Source organism: Acanthaster planci, linkage group LG07 (assembly GCF_054643075.1).
Source record: "Acanthaster planci isolate LZ-2023a linkage group LG07, COTS_SCS, whole genome shotgun sequence".
Lineage (NCBI taxonomy): Eukaryota > Metazoa > Echinodermata > Asteroidea > Valvatida > Acanthasteridae > Acanthaster > Acanthaster planci.
In genome coordinates, this window is record NC_141783.1 from 5,890,308 (window position 1) to 5,907,959 (window position 17,652).

Consider the following 17,652-nt stretch of genomic DNA (forward strand, 5'->3'; position numbering starts at 1 on the left):
GCTTGTAAGAATGAAATAGTTTGTGGTTTGTGTAATTTATGCTCAAATCTGTTCATTTCTCTGCTTGTGCAGACATTGATGAGTGTGCCAGTAACCCCTGCAGGAATGGAGGCACTTGTACTAACCTTGTCAACAGCTTCATTTGTGTCTGTGCCTCAGGCTTCCAAGGACCCACCTGTCTGACACGTAAGTGTTTGCCATACAAAAAAATAAAACTGAACTTTTGTTATTACTATAGTCTGTCTATAGAAAAGCTTTGCATTTCACTGGCCAAAAGTGCTGTGTGGTGTCTATTGCATGTGACCTGTTCTCTGCTGATATTTGCCAAGCTATTGCCTCTGCACAGTAGTTCAATGAAACCTGGTCCCCACTGAATCAGCTATCCTTTACATATTTGGCTTTATGTTTCTTCAATTACAGAGGTCAACGAATGCGGTTCCAACCCATGCTTGAACAATGGTGTGTGTGTGGACTTGGTCAACTCATACCGATGTTTATGCAATGCTGGCTACACTGGACCACGCTGTGGGTCAGGTAAGAGCTTTTACTGTTTCACATTTGAATGCAAGCTATTATCACTGAATGGTTGAGGTATGTGTTCAATTCAGTTTGCTGTTATGTCCTTCACCATTCTTTTGAAAGTGGAAGTATTTTCAAGTGTGATGATTTGAAAAGTGCCTGAAATGATAGGACCATTATGTAGAATCTTAAGCAGCAGTGTTTGTGATGATGTTGTGTATTGCTGTTTAGATGCAATGCTCTACATTATTGCTTCCCTTGCTCATTGGGCCCAAACATTGCCAAGGTCCTTGGGGAGTATGCAGGTCACTTCTAATTCAAGCACATTGTCAAAAACAGGAATCACCTCTGCCCCCTCAAAACTTATATTCCAGGATGGAGAGAATAAATTGTGACAGAGTACCTTACCTAAGGACATAAATGCCATAATTAGCACAGGCCATTGAGTCAAAACTACAGTCAGTAGAATTACCTGCATCGTCCTAGGGTTGGCACTTAAGACCATGCGACAGTGACATTCAAGCATAAGTTTTCTGCATATCTCAAAGTTGATTTGTCGGTCAGCCTGTCAGTTAGTCAGTCAGTTGGTCAGCTATACGCAACTACTAATGTTGTCCTTTTTTTCCCCCTGTTCACCAGACATCAATGAATGTGCCAGTAACCCTTGCCAAAATGGTGGTGGTTGTGAGAACCGAGTGAATGCTTTCGTCTGTCACTGCCAGGCAGGTTACATGGGCATAACTTGTGCCTCCGGTAAGTGTCAAACGAATTTGCAAAATTTGTAGCTAATTCCTTGTCAGAGCCCTAGAAGACTTTTCAAGTCATTGTGAGTCCCAAACTAGATAAAAACTTCAGCTCAGGTGTGAGGCCATAAGTTGAACCCTTACATAAATAGCATAATATTTCAATCTTGGATTGTGCCAGACACAAATCTGCACTTGGAGGGTCCTGCGTCATGTCAATGGAATGGACACAAACTGCTCTGTCTTAGTACCAGAGTCTTTGCACCTGTCTTTTCTTCCCCTTTGACAAAGTGCACAGACACTGGTTTAAACATTATTGTGATACTTATGAAATTGCTTTAGATATTTTGGAATGTCTGTCCAATCCGTGCCAAAACGGTGGTCAATGTGTGGATGGCATCAACTCCTACACCTGCCAATGTACAGATGAGTACGTCGGTGCCCACTGTGAAATCCGTAAGTCACCCTCTTAGAATTATCTGTTGTATATACTGTAAAATCTAAGTTGGTAGCTGGGTTTGTTCATTAGACTTAGTTTATATCTGATTCCTCAGATTCCAACTTACTTCTCATAGAATCTTCGTGTTGTTTGCTGCGAGTTACCACCACCCGTTCCCAGTGTAGCTTGTACACTTCTGTTTGTTTAAGGTAGTTTGGAGGTTTGTTATAAGGATACCCACTTTCCATATTTATTAACGTTTCAGGTTGTACACTCTGCTGCATTTAATTTTGTCATGAACCTAAACCAATTGTTTTCTTTATCATGATGCGTAACTAATTTTTTCCCCTTTTCTTCTGATACCATGCACCAGCCATTGGCTGCAATGTGATTTTCCAGTTGAGTCAGTGTGGTCACGAGACATTGAACTCCCCCAACTATCCGGGCAATTATGGTCCCAACCAGAGCTGTGCCTGGCGCTTCCAGACAGTTACTGGAAACCCTATGCGAGTTATCTTCCTTGATTTCTCCACCGAGTTGGATTACGACGTTGTCCGAGTAGGCAATGGGGCATCAGCAGGTAGGGCCCATCCCTTGCTTCACCAGCAAAATAAGAATGGGAATCTAGTTAAAGGTTTGCCAACCACAGTGCCATGGACTGACTTTGTGACAGAAATTGTGTCTGGCATTTTAAGTTTTCTATTTGTTTTTTGCTACTGTTTCATGCAGGATGTTGTGTTGATGCTTTCCAGGATCTAGTGACAAAGGTTTCAAAGAGTTTAATAGTATAGTTAGATTTTGAACCCATCCCTTTCTGCTTACAAATGTAGTTGTCTAAGTTTTTAACTGTCAGCTTCCCTTTCTGGTAATGAACTTGCATATGTGCTTTTTGCTCATACACAATGATCCAGAATGTCTGTGGAGGCAGACCCTGTGTTGAAATTAAACTTGACCATTGTACACAACAGTTGAAGCATGTGTCCCTCCTGGGCAGTGTCTTGGAGTGGAAACTTATGTGAGATGAGGTTGTGACAAAAAGTGTTGTAGGAATGTTGTATCACACATTTGGAAAAGTTTAGCCTTTGACTGTATTTTGAAAGTTGGCTGACATATCTTGCCTATTTCAGAAGGCAGATTGTGACCATGTAATATGCTACCTAAATCTGTTTGAATCTTTTTTTAAATCATCAGGTGTAGGCACATTTGACACATTTTCTGGGGAGGGACTACCAAACATTTTCACGACGGCAGGCAATTTATTCTGGATGACATTTGTCTCTGACAATGCTAAGGAACAGCGTGGATTCCGTGTTGATATCCAAGACACCTGTTACAGTGAGTACATTACGGAGACCTGCATGAAGAGATCCATGTAGTGGAATATGTTACCCAGAAGTAATTTTTGTATTCCTACTGTTATTCAACATTTATGTGCCAAAAAAAGTTAGTTTCCTAAAAATGATGGAGAAATTCCACCATAAATTTTAGGAGGAGTACAGCAAAAAGTGGGACTTCATCGTGAAATCAGGTCGCGATGAAAAATTTGCATTTTGCAACGTATCAGTGCGACATTAACCATTGCTCACGGTGGAGCCTATGTCATTGACAAGCACAGTAAAACGGAAAACATGTTGAATTTTTGTCATTAACAGGTATGTGTACATATGTATGCTACGTTTAGGTACATGTATATAAATGATTTTTTTGGCCAGAGGTGCGTGGCTCGTGGTAAATTCCACTTTTTCCAGTTGCTATGTTGGCATCTCTGCTTGTGTCTCATTTACCCTTATTTTCAGCTTTTGTTGGGTGTTCAGGTCTGTTTGGCTTTCCAGTGGAAATAATTATATGTACAACCAAAACTGTGGTGCCATCTTGAGCAAAAGTTTCTATTTCACTGCTACATAAACACATAAACGTGCAACATGCAATTTGCATGACATGAGGTGGAGAGCATGTAAACTCAACCTGGCAATGTATAATCATGACAACAGTGACACACACTTTTTCAATTTGTTTGGTGCACATACATCCATGGAGGTGACCACTTCATGTGGCCAATATACTGAAGTATAGCATTTATCAATCATCTATGTAGCACATAAGCTGTTCCTATTCTTGTTCTGTTGCCCAGCTGGTACTCAGTTCCCGTGCCGATCCAATCCCTGCCTTAATGGAGGTACCTGTGTAGCCCAAGATGACAACACTTACCGATGTGTGTGTGCCTCACCATTCATTGGACTCCAGTGTGAAACAGATTCCTGTGAGTACAGTGTTGTCCCAGTTTCTAATTGTCGCAGATGTGACTGAGTGTTACCATGGGATACGTACACAAGTACCCCAGTGTTAGATGCTTTACTAAACTTGTGTCCAAATGTGTCCAACTATACTCATTTTCCCACCACCACCACCACCACCACCACCACCACCACCACCCCCACCACCACCACCACCACCACCACCACCACCACCACCACCACCACCACCACCACCGTCGTCAAAATTAGACTTGCTCCAGTAACTGTTCTATTTCCAGTTATTTACAACTTCTACAAGACCAGTATTTTCTTTTATCCAATTGAATTTGCCTTTAAATTACACACATGTTGTTCCTTCCCTCTCCAACTATTAAGGATGCATTTAGTTGCTGAATTCACTCTCTCTGAAGTTAAAAATTTACAAAATTTTAACGCAAGGGGTTTTTATAACTAGGAAGAGTGGGTGTATTGAGGATATAGAAGCCTGAAGTACAATCAGTTGCCATTTGATTATTTGAAGCACCACCTTCTAGGTTGGGTGTCCAACAGCTGCACAGCTCCAGTACCCCTAACTGACTGCTACATCTGTTTTCTTCTCCTTCATTGGACAGCCATCTATTCACAAAATATTGAAGTATTTCTTACGCTAGAATATCTGTAACTTCAGTAACAAGAATCGATTATCAAATTTTCCCATTTTACAGAATATATCCGGAATATCAGTTGTTCTATCCATAATCTTCTTGTTAATTCAAACAATAAAATTTACTAATTCTTTCCAACTTAAGGCTAGTTTTAAGCTTAAGTTTAACCTTCAAGCATTAATTCAATCTGTAGATATCAGTCTAATCTTCAATTATACATGTAGTTTGGATGGCACTAAATCTACAAAATCTACAAAAATGTACTAAACTCAGTTTTCTTCAAAAATTGATGCTATGTTGTTTTTTATATCAGAGCAACCCTTTTTGTAATACATGCAAATGATGGTCTGTTGAGTAAATGATTAAATGAAATACCATTGTGTGGTTCTATAGAGGGGTGCAAATCTCCTTGGTGTGCCAAGAGATTAAAACTGCTCACTAGGGCCCTGGATATGCTGTTCAAGTTTCTCTGCCTCAAATAGGCTCTTTTCACACACAAAAATTGTCGAACTACTTGCTATAGCTGTTACTATGCCTGTTGACTAACAGTTCATACAATCATACACACTACTCTCTGCTTAATCAAACCTGGTCACAATCTTGGAAACAGGTCTGCTCTCTGCTTGATCAAATCTGGTCTGATTCAATTTCCTCACTCTTCCAATCAAGAACCCACACACACCCATGTAAGTGGGTATTTGCCTGCAACTGGGGACCCCCTATTGTTCCTCTTTTGTTTGTACTTTAACTTTTTTAGAACACCACCCGTATGTTTTGTACATGTTTTCCAACCGTGGACTCTTCGGCAACCGTGGACCCTATTGTCCCCTATTGTTATAGGTCCACGATTTGAATGTGTATACAAACTCAGTCACTCCAATGGTCTATCACTGTAGGCAGAACAAGTCCCTAGAAACCTTTGTCCAAACACCTGAACAGCAGGGTTGGAAGGACCCAAAATAAGCATCTTCACACAATGGCTTTTGAGGTGCTGCTATATAGGAACACATACACTATTGCATGCTGTGGTAAGGAATGAATAATTGGAATAGGCACTGTATCAAACAAAGATTGGGCTGCAGCATATTGCAGTCTGCACTATTGGACAAAACTTTTCTGAAATAAAGGTGACACTGGATATTCTAACACCCACTCAGCAGGGAACAACGTCTTCGCTGGGCCCTCTGCCTGATTCCTGCCTCCATAATTGTTAGAACAATGACGTGACTTGACATAGTCAAAAGACCTTCCTTTGTAAACAAGTATTAAATAAAAAAGATATGCATCAACCAGCACAGTGCAAATGCTGCCTAAACTGTGAAAAGTGTCTCAGTTTAATAAATGTCAATTTTTTTTGGTTAAAACTAGGGATTGACATCAACTCTTGGCCAAACAGTCTGTGGATCATGTGAAAGCATGGTTAACATGGGGGGGGGGTTCATGCAGAGGTTCAGTGGACAGGGTTAAAATTTGGTGAAATGAATTTGAATAAAGAAATGGATATTTTGGCTGAATAGATTTTCACTGTGCTGGTCATATCAGCCCAAAGAAAATCATTACTAGGGAACAAAGTGCCCTCACTCATTCCTGCAATGAGCCAATATTAGGCATAATCTGAAATTAGAATTCTGAATGGTCCAAGTTTCAAATGCCTTTGGTTTGGGAGTTCCAATAAGAATAAGAAAACAGGTTATGTTATTTGAAATACGTGGGATTTGAATACCATTTTTATTGTATTCCACAGCCTCCATTTGTGGGTCTAACCCCTGTCGCAATGGTGGCACCTGTCTTGCAAATAATTTGGGCTTTGTGTGCCTGTGCCCTAGCAACTACGCAGGAACAATGTGCGAGGAACCCAGTAAGTGACATGAAACCAAACAAATTGAGCTGCTAATCAGGAGATATTGCACAAAACATATGCTAAAAGCTTCACAGTGTACCAGTCAAAGCATTGTGTATCATAGGCCGTATTTGCTGGCACATGTAACTACTATGTTGCCAAGTAAATTCTTTTATACTTGGCAGATATGAGACAACATCCCACAAAATGAGTCCAAAGGCCATTTTCCAGTTGTTTGATTTGATTATCAGTTTGGTACTCCTATAAAACTAAAGCATCATGTGGAGGAAAAGTGTGGTTCCAGTGACTTGTCACTCATTTTGTTAAATTGGATCACATGTGCTTTCTCAAAGTTCCCAATTGCATAATTAACACATAGTTGTGAAAACAACTACAGGGTCTTTTTCTGTGTGTTATACTTTCATTATGGCCAGCAAATACTTTAGGATTTTGTGGTTATGCCTAAGTAGTGATTTGATCAGGATGGGGATTTATTATTAATTTTATAAATATTCAGCAAAACTTCAATTTACTATAAAACATTAAGCCAACACTTAAAGGTCACCACCACCTAACTGTTATTTACATACAACAGTGCACATTGTTGGTCAGATGTGTATAAATGCACAGAATTGAACCATTAACCCTAACCCTCCTCAATCCTTCACCTGTTGGAGGACTGAGGAGTGTTAGGGTTAATTTGGTAAAGAGTTAATCATCATAGAATGCCAGCAACAAATCTTCCACATATTAGGGGCATCTTCAAAGACCTGTGACCTAGCTGAGGCTTAACCCAAATAGCTACTTTGGGAATCTCAAGAGACACATGTATATTGTGTCCATTGGAACTGTAGAGCTATCCATCACTCTCTGGAAAGGCTTTTTCCTCTGAGATGGAGTAAATGTATTCAGTCACATATTTTTGGTTTTACAGATGGTGATGTATTGTTTAAATAGGGACAAATCTTATTGCAAAGTTAAAGGCCAAAGAGCTACATGAGCTTGTTGCGCTTGCCACGTTTATGGTTCATGACTCAATGTGTCCCCTCTTATGAAGGAATCATTCCTTAAATCTAGCATTTCCTTCCAAACTGTTGTTACATAATCACCAGATGATATATTCTGGTGATGTTACTGAACACTTAAATGCTCTTTATGCCCTGGAATTCTAACAAACACTTTACAGACGTCATTGAAATAAAGAAGAATGCCAGATCTCATATACATAGTGTGAAAATGGGTCCCTTTAAAAAAAAGCAAACTTTTTAAACAGTTTTAAAGTTTGGGTTTGTTTAAACATGTTAATGCTCCAGCCTTACTGTGTGAGCAATGACAAGCTTGCAAATACACTCAATATCTTGAATCCTCATGTCTATTTATTTGTTTTCACCAATAGGGACAGCTTGTAGTAGTAACCCATGTAAGAATGGAGGTACCTGCCAAGTCACATCAAATGGCTTTGTATGTCTTTGCCTATCGCCCTACATTGGTGCTCAGTGTCTTGACCGTGAGTTCAATAATCTTTCCTGACCTCTAGCTTTTGTACACAAATAGGCCTGCTGGCTTTTGGTTATTTTTTCAATGGGATAATTGTTTTTTTTCTGATTACATGTTTACAAGCAATTTTTTTAGTCTGCTACCCAAGCAAAGTTTGATCAGCTATTTGTGTCATCTTCTCTAAAACTTACAAAGACTGAGAGCATGGCACATAGACAAAAGTAACGATATGTAGTGGTCTATATGTAGGCCTTTTAAGAATAAAAGAAAAACTAGTAGTACATGGTTTTGATTTTAGGAGTGAAAATGTTCTTGATTTGCAGGACCATGTGCTAGCAATCCTTGCTACAATGATCAACCTTGCATAGAAGATTCCTCTGGCTACACCTGTCAATGTGACCCGTCCACTTTCTTTGGGGACCGTTGCCAATTTAGAGGTAAGTAGAGCGTGTGAAGTTTCCACGCGATATCTCCTGGTCTGGTTCCTGTACCCTGTCATAATCTTGTCAGCCCATGTCTGAATCAAGCAGCTGTAGGCAAAGATAACACACATGTATGGGAAATGGTTGCAACCACTAGCCAGTGGCTTCAATTGGTATGTGTGATTGAACTAGCTGTAGCCATTGCTTATAACCTGTGAAACTTAGACAATACCTGAATCAACTGAAGCAGCACACCCATCTGTGGCAAATATCAGTAGTCAGTGCTAGGTAGTCGCTCTAGTACATGTGTGTTATTTCTAGCCGCAGCCACAGCTATCAGACACTGCTCTACTTGCATACTCTTCTCTTACCCTCAAAGTATAGTGTGATCCTCTTACATTTCTGCATGGATTGCATGGAATGCAAGTCGTTGATCAGCACATGGGAATCATATTCCTTTGATGCAGTTATGAATTGGTCTCGGAATCCTGGTCCGATAATGTACAAATAATGAATGATTGTGAATGCGATGTTCAGAATAATTTTATGTGGTGACAGATTGAGTGTTCTTTTCCAAAGTTTTATTTAATACAAAGCCAAGTGGAATAGAACATTCATTGTTCTACCAATGAAATGATTCTTTCCATTACACAAATATGAAGCACTGTTATTTGTTATACAGTGCTTGAATAAATCATTTAGAAGTTTTATGTACAGTTCCCTGTTTTACTTTGTCAGTTGGAAGTGAATATACAACGTGACATTTTCACATTCCGCTTTATTTCATTCAGATGATCCTGTGTTTCTTACAGTTTGCTTTGTTTACTTTCTTTCTATTATAAAAGCATTTACTATTGCTTCTGAATTCAGAAATTTCCTGAATAAAGACAGAATGTTACTTTCACATCTATTCATATCACCCCAAATTTGGTATGTTTGTGTGAAGAGTTGTCAATGCACCTACTGCATGCATGTCCACTGTACTTCATACTCTCTGTGTATGGAAAGCCACCTGTGCATACCGCACATATACTCAGTAAAAGGGAATACTGGTGATTCATGGCTTTACTGGAATGCCTTTAAATCATGCCTTGGATTATACAAATTTGCATCACATGATCTACAATTCACCAATCAAAAACAGACTCTTCTGGAGAGCTGATCCAAAAAGGTTCACTTTGTACAGTGTTGGTCTTCCCTTTGCATAGATGTTTTAAGTTTTTACAATAAACTTTCCCGGGCACATGAAAATGCCCAGTAGAAGGTCGTGATGTCATAGTGTTGAAAACAGAGAACTTGGCTTTTGTAGTCTTGAGTTATAATTTCGGATGGGTTCACTGGCTCCAATTCAAGGCAAATCCTAAACCATGTGGCTAAAGCTATTTTTTGGCAAAATGTTGTGATTGAAGTATATATTTGAAACAGATGTATGAAATAACCTTAAATCCTGACTGTTTTGCTGTTGACTTTACTCATGAAATGGCCATTTGGATTATACTCTCTGAGTCTACCGGGGGACTTTAATTTTCTGAATAGAAAGAGCCTGATAATTTTGCTGTAATTACAAGTTAGGCTTCTCTTTGGAGAAATATGTTTCATTTGGAGAATCAAGGTGGCATGAAATTTTATCCATAACTTTGAACTACCCATCAGTCCACAAGGATGATCTATAATTTGCCCCATTTCATCAACTTCTTTCCCACAAATATTAAGTTTGTAGAAATCCTTATGGGACCACCTCACTTCTGACTCAAGATTGCTGACTTTTGAATAAGGTCATTGAAGTACTTTTTTAATATCAGATGGCATTCATATCTTGTATCATGACTTATGGTTTGCACAATGCCTCAGCATGTCACTTGTTTATTTGAATGAGAGAGAAAGCATTCTGTCTGTGTGTCTTGATGTGTCTTGATGTTCTCTGGCATGTTTGTCCACCTCTCTCAGTGCCTTGTGCTAGCAATCCCTGCCAGAATCAAGGCACCTGCATTGATGACCTCCAGACCAACTCTTATCGATGCCAGTGCCCCTTGTCTCATGAGGGAGACCAGTGCCAGATCCCAGGTATTCATGGTGTCCACCAGGATTGCACTCATCACCACCCTTCATAATACACCCCTGTTGCCCCTCAGCTGCTCCCCTGTTGCCCTTCAGGTATTTCCCTTCTGCCCTACTGTCCCTTGTCTGCTCACCCTTAACTGCATTCCTTTTCCCCTCACTTTGATATACACTCTTATCCTTCAGTTCTTCCCTTGTTTCATTACTGCAACCCAGTGAATTTTAAAGCAGTTACACCCATTGCCATTCAATTACACCCCTGCTGCATCTAAATTGCACCCTTGTTGTGCCATACCTACACGCTGCTTGCATTTCATTTGCACTCCTATTGTATCCTCCTTTCCACCCATCCTCTCTACCAGTGTTAAATATGACTTCCATTCATTTGCATCCCTTAGTCCTCCTTCGGTGGTTGACCCCTCACCTTCTCAAAATGTTTGTGGTCCAGCACAGGGCTCACACTCCCTTAGAGCATCATCCTTTGCTGTGCATACTGCCAGACCAAACCTGTCACCATTTTTATTAACACACCAACACTGTTCTTGATTTTTCTGAGATGTCAGGTGTTTTCATCATTAATCTCTGAGTTCTATTTGCTTTTGTGTTAGGCTAACTTGGCTAAATGTAAAACCATGCTGTGTATATAATTATATGAACCATTGGAAAGTCTAACTAGTCCAAGTCTAAGAATGGTCTGTGTTATTCAGTCAGTAGTCAGCCTCTGCACTTGTACAACATCCAAAAGTTGATTGAACCGTTTGAATTGCACGCTTTTTGGGAGCATTGCTCAAGATGTAATTTCATTATGGAAAAATACATTCAAAATATAAAAATCATAGACCCGAACATGTTTTCCGAAGAAGCAAGGACAGGAAAAGGTAAATTTTCAGATCGCCAGTTTTAGTCATGAAGTATGGCTTCTTGTTTTTTTATGTGTTGTTCTGTATTAATTTCTTACCCAAAAGATCCTAATAATACCTTGGCTGGGGCAGCACAGGAAAAGATTTATGTTAGTGTTTGGCCATTTGATTATCTTGTGTTTTGACAGTCGACATCTGTGCAGAAGCCCCTTGCAAAAATGGGGGTACCTGTACCCAGACGGGTGCCACGACTTTGTCTTGTCAATGTGTGACTGGGTACTCTGGCCCCTACTGCCAGGCTGTCAATGAGTGTCTTCTCAATGCTCCTTGTCAGAATGGTGCCACCTGCTCAGATACACCCGCGTCCTACACTTGTATGTGCCCTGAGCAGTATACAGGACAGAACTGCGAGTATTGTAAGTTAACTTTGAGTCTGACCCCAGCATTGCCTTGTTTTCTTCGATGAAAGCCATATCCAAATCAACTGGCTGCAACTAGGAGTAATGCACATATCTATGGAAAGTGGCTTCAGTTGTTAGCCAGTGACTTTTCATAGGTGTACATGTATTTCCAGCTGCAGCCATAATATTCAGGCATGGCCACAGAGTCAGATAAGTTTTAAATTTTAACAACATATAGTTTACTATTAGATAAGCTGTACCAGGCTATTGTGCAGCCACTAAAAAGTATCCTCACCATCACTACCTATTTGCCCTGCCCTACATTCATTCACCTGGTCTGTGCAGCGCATGTTAGATGATCCATTTGATTAGCATGTCCCATGCCACCCATATTGGGGTGGCTGGATCTTTGCGCGCCCCCCCACCCGCATTGTTACCATGTTCGCTGTGTGTAAATAGTTTTATCACTTAAAGGTATAAAATGTAATATAATTTCTGACTAATCAGGTAGTTCTCACATAGCCAAAGTACACTCAGCAGGGGTTTAGATAATTGTGACCCGCTCTGCAAAAAAGGGTAATAAGTCGCGCAATTCCAAAATATGTTATGGCCTGTTCTATTTGGAGAGGGCAAAATGTCTTTAAAAATGTGATTTTGTGTTTTTTCCTCTATTAGCTTATATAACATTTACATGTACATGTATGTTTTCAGAATTTGTGACTACAAACATGCATACTGATGAATAAAGATGAAAAAATGATCATTCAGTAGGAAATCCTACATAGCATTGTGTTTCCAAGCGCTACACTTTCTGAGCTTCTTCTCAAAAAGTGCTTTTATTGAATCCGAAAATGTGGATATACAAATGTCTAAATATCTCCAGAACGCAGTGCACTACAGGGGTCATTCATAAATCAAATTGTAGCTTTTGATGTACACAATCCAGCCATATCAAAAACTGACAACCTGAATCTGGCGACTTATTACCCATTTTTCTAGAGCCGGTCACAATTTTCTTCAAGCCAGGAGTACAATACCCACTTCCTCGCTTACAGTAGAGTACAGTACTCTTTTGCCCTTAGTATTGTGTTGTATTGTACTCTTCTTCATGAGAGGGAGAGTACTGTACTCCCTAAGAGGTGGGGAACTGACTGCCAATAGTATGTAAGTTAGTCCTTTTGCCTTAGTAATGTAATAATACTTGTTATTTCTCTTAAAAAACACTGTAAAAAAGCAGTGCTTAATGATAACCGTGAACTCATGACACCTTAGACAAATCACACAAGTTTGTATCTGCCTGTGTATGGTGGCAAGTGTGAGGCTACTGCATGCAGACGCCATGTTGACCGGCCGCAGTGTGCACACACCCGACGGTGGCCATTCAGAAAATCATGGTGCACTTCATCGCTCGGCGGTCAAATGAACTCACACTCATGATCTAACCTGAATCTTTCTAAGGTGTTTCAGACTCAAATTTTCCAAAACTAATACCTGGTTTGTTGCAGATGTACCAGAAAGCCTCTGTTACGCCACTTGAAAAAATGCCCTTGTTTAGTGGATCAAAACTTTTGGTTTGGGAGGTTCTGAATAAAGTTATCATGGTTATGCACAGAGTGGCAGGAAACGCTGTACGCAAACTAACATAAACAATCGGTTTCAGTAGCATCCGCTATGACTGTTACTCTGTTGGGTACGGCCTAATTATTGAAGCATGAAAAAATAGAAACTTATGGTACTCTTCCTACTGTAGGAATCACTGCGTATTCTACGTTCTGCACGAGGTTTTGTACTGCATATATTGACTATTTTCTAAGTAGGATCGGAAGCATATATATGCCAATATGCACATTATCTAAACCGCTGACTGAGTGTGCTGTTTTTTTCCCCTCTGATATGAGGTCATTTTAAATATACACACACTGACTTAGAAAGTTTAGCCTATTAGAAATATAATAAAATATCAATAATTATATATAATAATTGTCAATAAGAACCTATGGGAATGGATAAAAGTTTGAGACCAAAAGTGCACTTCTTAAAGCATTTTGGTGGCATTTTTTAAGCCATTGATTGGATCTTGGCCAGAATTTGTTGAATGGAGCTAATTGCTGTAGTCATTCACTCTTGGGCAACAACTTGGGCTCAATGCTTCTTTCGCTTTCAAGTCACAAATATTCCATTTCTCATATTAACCATAACCTGGTAAAATATTAACAACTAACTCATCCTCCCAAATTAACAAATAAACATTTTTGTCTGACATTACATCCATTCTCACTTTGATAACTTTCAGTGTCTTGTATCACCAACACATGTGAGAACCAGGCTACATGTGTCACCAGCGGAAGCAGCAACATTTGCCTCTGCCCAAATGGCTTCGAGGGTGTCTTTTGTCAAAATGGTAGGCATTGCATGATGATGATGGGAGAATGTAAGGTAGCTAGCACATCATAATGTACTGATGACAGTCTTATCATCCTGTCACACTTTACAACTTCCAGCTTTGTTATTGCTTTTACTAAAACTAATTGACACTGTGATTTGCAAAGCTTACAGAAACTTGTTGAGGAGACAATAGAGAAATAGAGAGTTTAAGAAGCAGTATTCCTGCAAAACCAAGACAATCAGGTCAAGGAGTGGAAGGCCAATCTACATGTCAGGTTGGGTGGTGTGTGGGCATTTAATGTGAAAAGAGATCTGTAGTGTGCATGCTCAGATGGTTGTTGCAAGCTTCCTGTGACCAGAGGGGTAAAGAAAATCCTGTACTTAAAAATTCCATATCATTCCTAATCATTCCATATATTTACAAATGCCTGTATTGATTTTATTACAAATATTGGTATTATTTACATATATTTGGTTGAATAAAGATACTTCAATAACGCCTTGCTGGTCTTGTACTGACTCAGCTCTTATGCTAGCAGTGACATAACTTGTCCAGGATTTTTATTCAGAGGTGTCAGCCAGAATCTGGAAGTGTTTTTGTGCTGTATGACCAGTAATCAGGCTCATAGTCATGACATAAGCAATGCTAGCAATGCTTGCTAACAGTCCTGTTAAATGGTTACTGGAGACCATTCAGAGGGGAGAAAACAGATGGCTATTGCTTCTGACTTCCAGCCAAAGACATTGATCCGTCAGAAGGCTGCCAACATGGGCTGAATGGCTCATTTGGTATAGCGTTGATACAGTGTTCTGGAGGTTGTAGGTTCAAACCCTTCTCTAGCCAGTATCTTTATTCAATTCTAATATTGATTAGAGATGTGCCTGATGAGTTTCCCTTTGTAATTCATTTCAAGAATTTAAAAAAAACACAAGAAGCATGCCAAAACCAGTTTCTCAGTCATCCATTCTTGTTTAACTGATTGCAGACATCAATGAATGTTTGACGAATCCCTGCGATGCGAACAAAGTTTGTCGAAACACACCAGGTTCCTACATGTGCACATGCCCAGATGGCCTCGCAGGTGTCAACTGTGATACAGGTAACCAGGGAAATCCTTCAAGAGATACTACGATGCAATATGTCTCCAGTAGAAATTCCTCAATATGATTAGTAAACAGCAGGAAGTGTTTGAAAGTTGTGCTGTTGTCTTTTGTGGTCACTTGCAAGTGAAAGAGATTTATAGTAACACTACATTGTGTGACTGTGTTGCTTAGTAATCATACATAGCTCTCTCTGTAACAACCTGCCCTTCTTGTCACTACACATGGGATGCTGGGATCATTAAACAATTTCTTGCTTAACCTTACTCATCTGAAATCTGCCATCTCTAGATTGCAGTACATGTAGCTGCCATCCTACAAGCCAAGAAAAAGAGATCTTGGGGATAAATATTAGGATACATCGTAGAGTGAATTGCTCCATTTCAACTTCTCTGGGTTTTGGTACCAAACTGTCGGAGGGATTCAAATTTTTTTTATCCCAGAAAAAGGTTTCAATAGGAGGTACGTTGTGCTTCCTAAAGCTGTCAAATGCAAAAGTAGTTTATTGAATGTATCCATATATACAGACGTAGTACATGCCTGTTAATGTTTTGAAGTTACAGTAAAAAATTGGTGCCGTTACAAGAACACATAACCTGAACATTGAGTCTGTGGGTGCTTGTCCTGTCCTCAGTTGAGCTTGGTGGAAGGTAACTGTAAAATGCATGCAGTTGATGGTTGCAGGTTGGGAGATAGCTTGAGGAACTTGTAAGGACTTTTGAAGGAGATTTGAAGTGGTTTGTTCAAAAGTTGCATTTGTTTGTTTATTTTTTATTTGATAGATATTAATGAGTGCAGGAGTAACCCATGTCGTAATGGAGGCACTTGTGTTAATGGACAGAACATGTACACCTGTCAGTGCATCCCAGAATACTCTGGAAATAACTGTGAAGGTAATTTCTTTTCCTCCACTGTGATGAATCATTAAATAACTCCCTTAACCATTACACAATGCAGTCAGTTACTGTTATGAACAGTCTAATGCAGCTGGGTGCAACTGGCTCAAACAAAAGGTACAGGCAGATTCTGTTGAAACTTGATCACACAAACTCTTACCATATTGCACAGCTGGAACCAGTCAAGCTTGGTTAGAGCCAACATGAATGCAGTTGTCAGTTAATGCTTGCAAGCTGGGAGATAGCTCATATACATTTTGTTCAGCTGTTGCATCTGTTTATTTTTGTACTTGGTAGATATTAATGAGTGCAGGAGCAACCCATGTCGTAATGGGGGTACATGTTTTAATGGACAGAACATGTATACCTGTCAGTGTAGCCCAGAATACTCTGGGAAGAACTGTGAAGGTAAGGTTCTTTTCCTCCACTGTGATGAATCATTAAATAACTCCTTTGACCATTACAAAGTTTATTCTGATACTGCTATGAACAGTCTCTTTAATATCGCAGTGTGTAGTCGTCTCAAGTATTACTTGACCACATGTACTCTTCCCATATTGCAGGGCTGGAACCAGTGTGTGTATGTGATATGTCCTTTCCCTTACTCTCTCAAAGCACCCATGCACACTTCTTAATGAAAGCAAGTTCAATCAGGAACTGCTTGTTTAACACTGGTTGTTGTTTGATGTTGCACAAGATACATGTAGTTATTCATCTAGTTGTTCTTGTGTGGTTAACTATCAGTACTTTGAACAATCTCAGTTCTGGTTTACATATATTAAGCACTGCAGTAATTGAAAACCAGCTGTGTAAGTTAACTTATCCTAAATCTGAACCAGTGCAGTGCTGGCTCCGTTGCCCCAATTTTTTCATTGTAGTGCATGTATAAAACTCTATGGGTGTGCAATCAGGTGTGTTTGTAAAATTGTTCCAGGGTTCCCAAGTTCCTATCCATCATGGGAAGAGGGCCTAGGGAAATGCGTGCATAGCCACAATTAATGCCTCACTTTCCTTTTAACACCCGTGATCAAATGTGATTTTTTGCCTGCTTTCAGTATTTGACCCTTGTAAGAGCAACCCATGTCTGAATGGGGGTGTCTGTGTCAACGCTGTGACCACTTACACATGCAACTGTATAGGAATATTCAGTGGCAAGAACTGTGAAAGTAAGTTTACTGAGGTGCTACAGAATTGGGGTAGGAGCAAGGTCAGGGAGGATATGGAAAAAAAACCCCAGAAACTTGGGTTTTACTCTTAAAAAGCTGTGAGAGAGATATGGTCCATTCCTAATTCTACACTTTGTATGTCTAGGCCAAGTCCGAGTTTTTCTCCTATTATTTTGCTCAATTTTGGATGTGTTCAACAAAATTGAGATGTAATGTTGGTACAATGTTTAATCATTTCCAGGGTGAGGAAGTATATGGCTCTCTATGGACTCTACAAACTCAAACCCTGTCACAAACCATTACGATTTGTAATGAATACATTAATGATGGCTTTCATAAGGCAACCAAGTTTGAAGGGGAGCAGTTGTCAGTTTTAGTTTCGCTTTTTAAATAGTATTTTGATATTTGTTGGTTTTTATACAATTT

At 39.6% G+C, this 17,652-nt stretch overlaps 1 protein-coding gene across 8 annotated transcripts in view; it reads left to right on the plus strand.

Annotated features, from left to right (window-relative positions):
* LOC110978545 (uncharacterized) overlaps window positions 1-17,652 on the plus strand; it is a 91,073-nt gene that overhangs the window by 63,878 nt on the left and 9,543 nt on the right. For 6 of the 8 annotated variants that reach the window (XM_087138602.1, XM_087138594.1, XM_087138595.1 and 3 more), the window contains exons 34-50: window positions 73-186; window positions 421-534; window positions 1,159-1,272; window positions 1,605-1,718; window positions 2,075-2,281; window positions 2,893-3,036; window positions 3,833-3,961; window positions 6,345-6,458; window positions 7,837-7,947; window positions 8,261-8,374; window positions 10,307-10,423; window positions 11,466-11,693; window positions 13,972-14,079; window positions 15,050-15,163; window positions 15,947-16,057; window positions 16,358-16,468; window positions 17,116-17,226. In XM_087138602.1, the coding sequence (XP_086994728.1) occupies window positions 73-186; window positions 421-534; window positions 1,159-1,272; window positions 1,605-1,718; window positions 2,075-2,281; window positions 2,893-3,036; window positions 3,833-3,961; window positions 6,345-6,458; window positions 7,837-7,947; window positions 8,261-8,374; window positions 10,307-10,423; window positions 11,466-11,693; window positions 13,972-14,079; window positions 15,050-15,163; window positions 15,947-16,057; window positions 16,358-16,468; window positions 17,116-17,226 (2,175 nt within the window). The remainder of the gene's footprint in view (window positions 1-72; window positions 187-420; window positions 535-1,158; window positions 1,273-1,604; window positions 1,719-2,074; window positions 2,282-2,892; window positions 3,037-3,832; window positions 3,962-6,344; window positions 6,459-7,836; window positions 7,948-8,260; window positions 8,375-10,306; window positions 10,424-11,465; window positions 11,694-13,971; window positions 14,080-15,049; window positions 15,164-15,946; window positions 16,058-16,357; window positions 16,469-17,115; window positions 17,227-17,652) is intronic. The other 2 variants (XM_087138601.1, XM_087138596.1) reach the window with 2 other exon arrangements.